Here is a 12,572-nt window from a genome sequence, read left to right as displayed (position 1 = left end):
CTTTTAATTACTCTATTCATTAGCCTGATATTCATAACATTTATTTCCAAATTCTGTAAGAGAGATGTTTACAGCACTTAAACAGATTAGTCTGAGCGCGAATAGATTCAATAGGTGTTGAAGTATGCAGGATTTGCATAAACTGCACAGATGATTACAAAGCTATTTTGAATTTCTATTTGGGGGTAACTGAATTGCAATATGCACGTTACACAGATTTGTTTGTCAATCATTTTCTTAGAAATGACACTCCAGGATGCTAGTTTTAGAGATATGGAGAAGAACCTGTTTCTCTGTCTAGTCTTTCCTTTCTATTCTTCTATGTGGGGGCAAAAGGCCTGAGATCATTGAGACTCTTGCAGTGTGTGAATCTTGCTTACTGAAAAACTGAATTCTCTTCATCTTCCCCTTCCTCTAAAATACTGCCAGAACCCACAGTGAAGAAAATAATGCAATACAACAATTTCCCCAAAGAATGTGGAGTCTATTTATAAACATAAAGCGATTTGCTTGGCTACATACAATGCAAAACTAGGATTTATAGGGGATGTTGGGTCTATCTAATGTACATGTTTATAGAACCATATTGATAATTATAAATACTATTAATCTTCCAAGTGCTTGTGTAGAAGATTGTAGTAATACATCAATTATTGCTGGAGGAGATTCTGAACAATGAAAGAATTCTAAGCACCCAGCTCTGAATGTAAAAGGCTCCATTTAGTGGCAGTCGGGTTTCAAGCTACACACATCTAAATGTCACTAAATTGACAGTTGGAGGGCATATTTCTAAATAAAACTGATTTGTTTATACTTTTTATCACTGTGAACTTGAGGCTCCTGAATACAGAAATAATCCAACTGCAAATAAATTAACTGGACAAAGATCTTTAGTTTATCTAGATTCAAAAGATGCTAGGGTTGGAAGGGACCTCAACAGATCATCGAGTCCGACCCCTTGCCTAAGCAGGAAAGAGTGATGGGGTCAGATGACCCGAGCCAGATGCCTACCAGTCATATCCAGCCTTTTCTTAAAGATCCCCAAGGTAGGGGAGAGCACCACCTCCCTTGGAAGCCCATTCCAAATCTAGAGAGAGACATTTAACTATTTCTAGAGCATTAGAAATAATGCCTAGGAAACAGTTAGAAATATCTTAGAAATCTTCCACCAAAGCAAAAATGGATAGAAGGGCATTCTATCCACCATTTGGTCTTTACTGAATCAGTGTACACCATCTTCAGTCATCCTGAGAATATGCTGAGAAGTCTGATCAATACCCTGGTGCCCAGCAGTACCTTCATGACCTATAGCATTGAGTTGGAAGAGTGAATGTGACAAGTTGCAAATGCTTATGCAATTAAAACAAAATGAGCCAAGCTGCAAAGACACTAATAGGCAAGAAGAATAGCATTAATTAGATGATCGAACTAAAACAAATGCTAGGTACTAGAGGAAAATATTACAGTACTCCTTAACAACATGAATAATTCCTTTGTAACTATTTCATTGCTTGCCAATACTAAGCGCCAAATACTCTATAGCACTGCAAGCCACAGAACTAATCTTATGGGACTACAAGCATAGCTTTTCCCTGGGTAACAAACCAAAAAACAAAATCACATGGATTTCTTTATCAAAAGATGTGATGCTAAATATTCTAAATGTCCAAAATGCATACTCTTCACTAAGCCACAGAAGGAAAAGTCCAAGGAGCTTGGTGTTCAAATGTCCCAGCAGCCCTTTTCTACTCAAGCATGGTTCTACCTATTATGTAGCAGACATATAGAACAAGACCAGCAACTCCAAAAACTTGTAGCCAACAGAAAATGGAAAAACGACAGCGGTGCACAGGGGCACACCTTGTTCCTCTCAAGTCAGTGGGAGCTTGCTACTTAGTCAATAGGGTCCAGATTTCAACCTGGAGCAAGGTTGAACCCAAGAAGCATACTTAACTCGAATTACTACCAGTCATATTAAAACCTGCTTTATTAGCTAAGTTGCCTTTTACTTTATTTAAATTAAGGGGTCATCCTTTGAAATGCTATACTATTTTCTACCTATGGAAATAGAATGCAGATCTCTTACGGCGTTTATAGATATGCTCCAAGAAGTGCGGAGAGACGGGGTGGCGGGGGCGCGCTTTAATTAGTGTGGCTCCGAGAGCTGCTTTAATGAAGCACCTGAAACATCATATGTATCAGTGTCCCCGTGCTGAAAAATGGAAGTGAGGGCACTTCAACTAAAGCCTGTCGAATGAGCTTTAGGTAAAGGGTCCCTGCCAACATTTTTCAGCACTGGGACACTGATACACATGACACTTGAGTCTATTGGAGCTCAGTAGTTACCATGCTCCATCAGACTCGATTAATTAAGTCTGCTCTGACATGCTGTAATTGAAGCGTGTTGGAGCAGCCTCTCTGCACATGTATAGGCACCCTTAGGTTCTACTTAGCTTTGTGCTTTCCCAATGGTAATTCCAAGATTATTAAGCAGCCAAGAGGCAAGCAACCTGATCCCTGTCCCTTGTCCTTCCCCTTATCTCCCTCCCCACTGGTGTCTGTGACCCCTGGCATCTGTCCTCCCCACCACAGTACTGTGCCCCCTGCCAACTCCCTCTGCTGCCTGCCCCCAAGGCCTGCTCCCCCTGAGGTGCCTGCACCCACTGCCATGTGCCCCAACTCTACCTAGCCCCTGTTACCTCTGTCCCCCACCTGCCCTCAAAGCCTCTGCCCTTCTATGCAGCCTCTGTCCCCTGCCGCTTACCATCCATTGTAACTTCACTCCCATGGGCTTGGAGTATAGGATAGCTTGGACCCTGGGCTGGCCATGCGGTAGTGCTTCCTCTGGTGGCAGCTCTGGCCACAGGGCACTGCTGCTGCTGTTGCCACTGCAGCCACTGTCACTGCCACCACTGTTGAATGGCCAGATGGGGACCAGAGCCACCCTGACTCCATGCCCTGGGCCAGAATGGAGTTGGAATTGCAATGGATGGTAAGCAGCATCAGTGGAGGGCAGAAGCAGTGGGCAGGTGGGAGAGCTTGCAGGGGAGGAGGGGGCAGGTGGCCACTGAAGCTCCAGTTCTGACCCCAACCCTAGATCAGGGCAGGAGCCAAAGCCACAATAGCTGCCTGCCCTCCTGGCTTGTACTTGAATCCAAGCTGAGGGGCTTTGCCCCCATGTTGACTGGGGGACACCTTGTTGGATTTGAGTATATAAAGTATTTTAATAGCAAAACAAGCAACAAAAAAGAACTTAAAAAGTGCCTATGTCTTTTCTCCATTGGAATTTGCCCTTTCAGTGTTCTTCTGATGTTGCCTAAAACACAGATGCAACAGCAGCTCTAAGAACAATAGTTAAAAAATAATCTAGTGCAGTGAATTTGAAGTTATGGCATGTGGGGCTTGGTGAAGAAGCTGATTATAACCTTTTCTGCTCTTGATATATTTTACTGTACAATAGTTTTGCACTGAAAAAAAATAGAAACATCAGTAGTGAACATCAGTAGTGCAAATAATAAAGTTAATTTGTAATAGTTCTGCAGACATTACTCCAACACCCATGCTTCCATAAACTGTTGCCTTACAAGGAATTTTCTATTCCTCTATCCTCTTATCTATTTTGGGAAAACAAACAGCTGACAGGAGTAATTTCTCAATACATGTAGCATTCTGGGAAGAAATGTGTGAGTTTAAAACACAGTTTCTTTCCTTGAATGTAAATTTAAAAAAAAATATATAGCCATTGGCAACACACATCCGCAGTACTCTTTATAGTGCAACATATGCACTGACAGCCTGAGACACTATCCTATTTCACTGTAACTGAATGATGATGGATTTACTGTTAAAGGTATTCAAGGCATTTCTCCTCCTTATAATGATGACATTCTCTGTGCATTACCTTGTATTCTACATGTGTCCCTTCAACATCAGTGCTTCGAAATACAGACCTGGTTCTAGAGAAAAATATTACTGTGTTTAGCAGTGCTTATTGTCTAATTGCATTAGCTCTAATCTGAGCAATTTGGCATGTACTGCAGGTCAAGAGATTGAATTTGAATGGGTATTCCAGTTGGCAAGATTTCAGATCCAGAGTAAGGCATTTCAAGCAGCAAAAAGGAGGCATAATATAAATATTGAATGTGTGTGCAGGGTATGAAGGGGCTGGAAAAGCTTTAAATAATCTTCATGAAACAGAGGGAGGCAGAATGTACTTTCAAGACCTCTTAGTGGGAGGTGGGTGGATATTCTTGTAATCAGAACTTGACTGCAGGGAGAACAAAGCATTCTAACTTTTTTTTAGTGGAATACTGGCCAATACATTTAAAATTAGACATCTGCTTATTTAATCCTCACTGAGACATGGCCAGAATTTTCACGAAATTGTGATTTAAGTCCCAGGAATTGTTGGTTTAGGTGTTAAAGATTAATCACAGCATAAGGAGATTTGGTGATTATACTGCTGTCTCTCTCCCTCATGTAAAACTCATTATTTATGTCCAGAGTTTGTTACAGTAAGAAGTTACAAGATTTTTTTTTTACTTGCTGTCAGGCAGAGTCTGGTCACAGAAGATAGTGGCATAAATCCACAGAAACTCAACACAAGCCAAGGAAGGTATTCCTCATTTAATCCAGCTGTTACAGAGCTCAGAATCTAGCCCTATGAATGTACATAATAATGTAACATGCCTTCAGTGAGTATTTTTGCCCAAAGCGAGAAATCAAAGATGTGCAGAAACAACCTAACTTGAAAAAAAATACACAGACACAGCCCCAGACACTTTGTACAAGTGGTTTTATACAGTGATGATGAGTTGATGACAGAAAAAGAAAAGAAAAAAAAAAAACCAAATCAGAACCAACACAAAACAAAACCCATAGACGGGATAACTAGAAGCCTCTCAAATGATTCGCTTTATAGCTTTTTTTCAGTTAATCAAATAGATATTTCACTCAAGTGATTTCAGAAAAAACTGTGCCCTCCATTACTATACAGAGAAGATACTTAAGAACTGGGCATATAATATGCTCAGATTTCTCAAAAGAAGATTAACTATTTCCTGCCTGCTCCCTACTCCAAGGTATTCTGAATACAAGACTAAATTTTCTCATCTGTAAATATAAATTAGCCTTGCAATATTGTTATGAAAACTAAACTGGAAAATCTACTTGCCCATCAATTACACAAGGGAGATAAAAATGAGAGAAAAGAAACAAATTTTACTTGCCTACAGCGGCAATCCCCGCCAAACAAAAGCCTTCTTATCTTAGGCACTTAAAAGCCCTTTAGTGTCTAAGCACCACATAATCACTAATGCCTATGCATTACCACCATTCATGTGAGGCAGGAAAGAACTATTTTGTCCCTTTTACTGATGGAGAACTGAGGCACTAATTGACTAAAGCCATGACTGACAAAGGGACTTGGGTATGGTGATGTTGCGTATCATAATGCACAACTTTCAAATGCCCACTCCAGAAGCAGAATACACAGACTGCAGACCTGGGTTTGAGCTTTGGATGCTGGCCTCTGTGCTAGAGTCAATACTGTCAGGGAAGCTGAAGTGTGCTCTGAGCATGCCTACTGGATGGGTCCCTCAGGAGGCAAAGGCACAAGAGGCCCTAGCTTATGAATCCAAAACGGGTACAGGGAGGAAGCACACTGCTCAGTCTTACCATGGAGGCAGTTCCTCTGACTACGTAGAGTAGCACAATTTTAGGTGCTTATGTATTTTATTAGTGAAAACTAGGTGCCTACATCCTCTCAGGAAGCCAGTGGCTAGGCAGGGTTTTTGTGGATTGCTTTTCTTGTCTCTCACCAAATTTTTCCAAAATTGAGACTTAGGGGCCTAAGTGCCTTTTGGGCTCTTGCCCTAAGAGACTAGCCAAAGCCACCTAAGAAGTTGCAACTAAAGCAGGGAGGTGAACTTTGGTCTTCCAAATCTGAGCCAATCAACCAGACACTGGACGGTCCTTCATGATATCATTATGCTCATTAAAAGAATACATCCACAGAGATATCTGCAGAAATAAACGTGCAAGGCAACTGCAGGATTTGTCTGTTTCTCTTGGGACCTATTTAGTAAGAACCAGTGTTTCAGTTTCTTTCTCTAGAGAATTCCTAGCTACAGTACTTTGAAATTGCCAAGGTTTCTTGTTCTCATGAGAACAGGACTAATCCAGCTTCCTAGATGTATTTAGACAGTGCAATACACAGGCAAGGAGAACAGAAGTTACTGTAGTAAATGAACCTCCTGATAGAGGAGAGTCTAGTCAAGTCCAGTGAAGGGGGTTGTTTTTATGGAAATGCTCAACACAACTTCACCAGTTAAAAAAAAGAAAAAAAAATCAAGCTCCATTAATTTCTGTTTAAAACTATAATAGGTCAGGGTGAGTAATTTATCCAAAGTAGGACCTAGTTAATAAAATATTGATATTTTGGAAAAAAAAAGAAGTGTAAACTGAAAGTTAATAAGGCAGTCTGCTTTAAATAAAACATAGCAGATTGAAAAATGCTAAAAACACGTCTCATCCCATAATGAGTATGGAATTAAAGAGGAAAAGCAATATAATGGTCAGGTACAAAGAGCGACCCTTGGCTATGCCATTAATTACTTGTATTATCCATTTAAGCTCCAGAATGCATTAAAATTAAACATAAGGAGAAAATGTTTCAGATTAAATTACATTTCCATATTACAGTATTCCCAGCTTTTAGGGAGGGCTAATAGTCCTCATCACTGCAGTACCCAAGGGCTTCATAAAGGATGTCTTTTTGGCTCAGGACAGTACCATGCTGAGGCACTCTTATGAATGGTAGCAAAGGAACTGGAAGTGGAATGGTTGCATTATTTCAGTGCTACATATATACCAAGGCTGGATACAGACATTACACTTTTACCAGTATAAGAGATCGGAAACTGGTCTGTACCTATAATAGAACAGAAGTTTGGCACACAAAATCAGTCTATATCCGTAACAGAACAGAAGGTCAGCACACAGACTGGTTTAAAAATGGAGGAACCCAGTCTAAGATTTGCCCTCCCCCATCAAAGGGTGAATGTGTGTTCTGTTCACTACTGATCTAAACTATGCTGCTTACAGAAACCCACGTAACTTAGATCAACCTCACCTCTGGCTTTTTGAATGTCTATACCTAGCCCAATACTTTCTGCCGTTCATAATGACACTTACTCACTGCTTTTGGTTCAGGAGCCAGTCTGTGTGGAGCAGGAGCAGTATGTTTCAGTACTATACTGCTTTGCACCATGGTGGTATATTCACCATCATTAATAGATTTATCTTCACAACTCCCTTGTGAGGTAAGGAAAGTGTCAGCCACTTTTTACCAGTGAGGAAATCCAATATAAATTAGCAGGAGACCTTGACTTCCTGGGAAAGTTGCCCTCCTATTAGTGAAGGTATAAATTCAAGTAGAAAACGACAACCTTTTTATGGGTACTTATTTCACAACAGGAGTGGCCTCCTTTGGTTCACCTCAAATAGACAGGGAACAAGTTTACATTAAACTGAAAACTGCCTGCTACACTGAAATAGAGATGTTCACACAGGGGTTTGCACTGAATTAGACAGTTAAGTGAACCTGGTAAAAGTCCCCCATGTAGAGGAAGGCAAAATAACTTGCATAAAACCAAACAGGAAGTTTCTTACTGGGGCAAAAGCAGAATTCAGCTCTTCTAAGTCCCAATCCAGTGCCCTACTCTTAGACTATTTTTTTCTACCCAATTCATGCTTGCAGGGGGACTGCTAGCTTTCCAATGATGCTTACCCCTCCCCTGTAGGAGACAATGGAATAGAGGGTGTTTTTACCTATGACCAGTTCAGGGAGATATGCTCTCTGCTCAGAGAGGCTTCTTTTTCCTGTATCCAATACTCTATAGTGTACACTAGCCAATACTCCGCCTTTTCATCTGGGCCACACTTGCTCATATGCTCACATCCATTATATATATATAGGTAGGTAGTCCTTTCTTAAAAGACACAAAAAATGAAGAAAAAATGACTCATGCGCCACAGATGAAAAAGTTGACTTTGCAGATGCAAATAAGAGTCATAGTCATTTTTTTACATAGTGACATCAGCTTGCCTATTCTTACCTTTCAATTACGTAAGGATTGGTCTCATACGTAAGAAACGCCTCATCCCTAAATGCATAAAAATAACCTTTGGGATATATGAGCAGCTAAAAAATCCATTTCATTTGCACCAAGTTGGAGATGTTCAGAGCAATTTGCATTTCGAAAGTTGAAAACCCAGCAGTTTCAAGTAACTCTGCATTATAGGGAACAAGGCCACCGTCCTGGTTAGCAGCTAGAGTTCAGATATGCAAAAGAAAAAAAAACAGTCTGCGTGGTCATCAGACTCAGTTTTAATCAGTGCAGATTGGACACTAGGTGAGAACATGCTGCATACAGGGCAACAGAGAATGGAGCAGAAAAAATTACGTCCACATAAAAAAGGTAACAGAGGTCCCAGCCCTATTTTCTGCTGGGTTACTCCACTCTGCGGAAAATGAGGAAGCAAAGAGGAAATTGGACTCACATTAAGCTGTAGGTCATCTGTCCACTGGCCAACCAGACGATAACCTGGGGCGGTGGTGTTTGTTGTGTGGTACTGAAAGATGTCGTAGCGCCCTGGCGCATCCCCGTTTTTATTAAACATCACTGGAGTGCCAGCACTGCCTGAGGAAGGAAGTGAGACAGACAAACAAACAAACAAAATGCCAAAGCTTTACAATACTCGTTTTGTTTGGTCATGGCTGGAAGCTCTCGGACTGGCATCACAGCTCAGGCAGAGGCCATCCATCATTACAGAAGTGTAAACGGGCACTTTAGGACATCATAGGACACCATTTGGGACAGTGTTATAATCCTATCCCTCTTTCTGTGATTAACTATCAAGACCTATAGCCTCTGGCTTAAAAGAAAAAAAAGCCCATAAAATAACATCTGTCTTCACTCTCACCCTGCACACAGCAAGAAAGATGAGAAGAGCTTTGCTCTTCCCCTCTCTTTTTTTCCCCCTCTCTCTGTGCTAAGGGAGTAGGTTAGTGAAAACCAGACCTGTGAATGGAATCTCTAAGTGATTCCCCTCCACCCCCTCCAAAAATATTCCATCTGCTTCTGAGAGATACTGCCGTCAGAAGACAGCCCAGGTCTTGTGAGTCTTGACGGGCATCCAGAAATAGCTCCCTCCTCCACAATATGTTCTTATTCCAGTAATCAGCATGCAGTTGGGATGGAAAAGAGCAGAGCAAACTATAGGGAAACTGCTCATAATCTCTCCTTGTACTCTCCCTCGTTTAGACTCGAGGACATTGATACCTGCTGTTCTCAGGTAGCCTAGTCATGAACAGCTTTGGGATGGATTCTGGACCCACTCCTGTGACTTATATTAGGTAGAGGAGCTTGGTAGAGAGTCATAGCACCAGAGCTACAGAGCCCAGAACTCGCTTGATGCATCGGGGGGCCAAAGTGCAGCATGCTCAACAATGTTTACTGCTGTTAAGATCCAGAGTGGTGGCCTGGTACAGCCTGCTTGCTAGTTGCATCATTTATTTTAGATGACCTACGGTCTGACCATGCACCCCTTAGTCAGCTCTGAGTAAATATTAGATAAGCTTCCCTCTGGACTTCTGAGTTTATAATTTACTTCTCCTGAATAGGCACTTTGTTGGGCAGTGGGGTTGACCACCAGCCCCCTCCTCTTAGCACATCCATTGCCAGTACATAAAAGGGGAAAACTAGACACATTTCATATGATAGGGAGATGACAGACTGAATTTTGATGCCTTTTTATTACATTAGAAATGATTTATTGGAAAGAAAACTCTAGCCAGGAAATCTGCATTCTAGATAGTAGCACTGTAGCACTGATTCAGATGCAAGGCTCCTTCTTACATGGGTATTCAAAGAGACATATTTTTTTTTATATAGGACTAGGGGAAAAATCTCAAAGACAGCATTTATTTCAAGATGCATAAAAATATGATTCAGTGGGGTACAGCGATATTGTGTCAAGACTGAAGATCATGACAATGCACTAGTATATCTATATTCAAAACTTCCTCCTACTACAGAACTTTTTTTCCCTTGAAGCAATGAAAAAATCTATCCTGTTGTAGCACTGAGCTTTAGTTATGGCTTTCTTCAGAATTCCCATTCTTCATTGAATCCCAGTATGTGAAAGAAGATTTGAAGGAGTGAATTAGCATAGTTTCCAAATTCTAACCCTGGTAAATTATTTCTCGTCTATTCTACAGTTCCTCTGAGATCAGACATAGATTAAGTTCAAAGGCTGGTACAGAAAATCTTCCACTGAAATCTCTCTTTTCTTGCCCCCTCTGGGTACTACGTAGATATTTAATTGTCATTCCAGATTAATGCAGCCAGAATACATTTACAGTGGGAAAACATTTCTTAGGTGGAGGAGGAGGGGTTACAATTCCTAGGCTCCTTCTGAAAGTCACCACAGGTAGTAAATCACCAGACTAACATTACTATCTCTCTGCAAACAGTAAACGTGATTCACCATGACTTTTAAGAGTGTGTATCATTAGCAAACTATGCTTGTCACAGCTGACAAAGGATTGGATCTAGGAAGCTGTTTGCCTTGGGTAGTGGCAGCAGCAGTGGAAGGGCCAGCAGCAGGTGGCATGCTTGCACTGACTCTTAGTTGGCTCCTGGATCCAGTCCTTTACGTGTGGCCTCCCCCCACCCACCCCCATATACACTATGGTAATTCAGATGGATCTGGACTTCCAGAAGGCATCGTCAACCTTTGTAGTTATAGTCATCGGACCCAATCAAAGGAACAACATGTACATGAACAAATGGATGGTTTTTTTACACACTAAGGGGAAGGTTCATAGCCGATGCAAATTATCCTGGCTCCAATGAAGTCAATTAAACCATGACATCTTGTATCACCTGAGGTTACACCCTGGAAATCGGGGAGTAATGCAGACAGCTAACTGACTGCATACAGACATCTACATGCAGGCATCTATATGCTCATTTTTTGCTTAAGTAGATGAGGGGTGAACTTGGTAAATGGAATGTTAGTGGTAAGATTAAAAGTTGCCTTAAAAAAAGGAAAGGATTTTTAAATGTTATATACCCAGATGAGCAGGATACCTGGTTTTTAAATGGAATCTAGAAATCAAATGATGGCAGCCCCGATGAGAATGCGTTGGGGAGGGAGGGAGGTAGGAGCCCTCACTATGTGCAGTAAGTAGCAAAGAAGTGGCAAATTTGAGTGCCTGCAGATGATAATGGTGATAGTGAGCCATTAACTCTACTGAAAGTATTCAACGCCTTCCGGACTATAGCCCTGTACAACAAACACAGCTTGCTGCGCTTGCTATGGAGAATGCTTATTGTTATGGGAGTACGTATAAAAGAGGGACGTTGGTAGATGTGAAAATAGTCAATGTGCTAGTGGATGGTGCTCAGGAGTCTGCAGTTTCTGGGTTTTGCAAGAATAATAAAACCTTTTGTTGTGCCCTTCAAATGGCTTCCTTTGTGTAGCTCTTTAATATCTCTCCTGCTCAACAGGAGTAGTAACTGCTGTTGGTGCTTACTCCCTGGGTCTCTGATTCAGGAAGGCACTTGAGACTGTGCTTCTAATTAAGCAGACACTAGAGTGCTTTTTCTGAATCTGGGGCTGGATGCATCATGACTGCTCATGATTTCTATATGCATAATTCCTGCAGACATCATATCTGCCACTTCCCTACCTACACAGTGCTGTTTTAATCTCCTGAAGTGTCATGCACTATACTTCATGTCATAACTAATAACATCACTTAAATGTGATTACCCATTAATATGTGTTTACCTTTAAGTTACACTTTCCTTAAAATGTATTTGAATAGCATAAATACATATCTGGGTTGTTTTTTGTTGTTGTTTTTTTTTTTTTTTTAACCAGGCATATCCTCATTTCTACTTTTAAATTTATTTGAAAATCTATACCCCACCACACACAAAATTGTGAGTGACTTTCTTGGGGGGGAGTGAGAGTAAGCTATTCAATGTCTGCCGAACGGCAGACAGTTATGATCATGTTGGATCCCACATAAAAAAACTCTCTCTGGCCATGTCCAAACAAGTAGTGCTTGGAGGGGGGGGGTTGACCCCTGGATATCCAGGGCTCAAAAAACCTGCAGGGAAAAAGAAAGTGGAGCAGTGCACACTCAAAACTGGACCCTGGCTGCCCAGAACCACACTCCGGCTGCCAGCCAGGCTTCAAGAGGCAGAACTGCCATTGCTGCAGCCCTGGGAAGCCCCCAGGACTCCAGGTAAGGCTGCTGAGGCCAGCCCAGTGCTCGCCCCAGCCTCCCCTCCTCCACCCAGGGTAATTTGCCATGTGCCACAAGGTGTGCCACCGCCAGTTGACCTTGGGGAACCAAACGTCCACGCTCACGTGGATGCGGTCCCTGAGTTGACTGGCTTTTTGAAAGTGGAGTAACTGGTTTGGCCTAATAAATACAAATCTTCTGGTTTTTAGTCAGTTTTTAATCCTGATGGGTTTTGTGACTGCATGTTTTG

At 41.6% G+C, this 12,572-nt stretch overlaps 1 protein-coding gene across 3 annotated transcripts in view; it reads right to left on the bottom strand.

Moving 5' to 3' along the window:
• Window positions 1–12,572, bottom strand: part of GRM7 (glutamate metabotropic receptor 7) — a 558,095-nt gene that overhangs the window by 166,507 nt on the left and 379,016 nt on the right. For all 3 annotated transcript variants that reach the window (XM_059716000.1, XM_019499726.2, XM_014604538.3), the window contains exon 7: window positions 8,563–8,702. In XM_059716000.1, the coding sequence (XP_059571983.1) occupies window positions 8,563–8,702 (140 nt within the window). The remainder of the gene's footprint in view (window positions 1–8,562; window positions 8,703–12,572) is intronic.

The sequence above is a fragment of the Alligator mississippiensis genome, chromosome 12 (genome assembly GCF_030867095.1).
Source record: "Alligator mississippiensis isolate rAllMis1 chromosome 12, rAllMis1, whole genome shotgun sequence".
In the NCBI taxonomy this organism is placed as follows: domain Eukaryota; kingdom Metazoa; phylum Chordata; order Crocodylia; family Alligatoridae; genus Alligator; species Alligator mississippiensis.
Note: the sequence above shows the minus strand (reverse complement) of the source record. Positions and strands in the feature narration are given on the sequence as shown.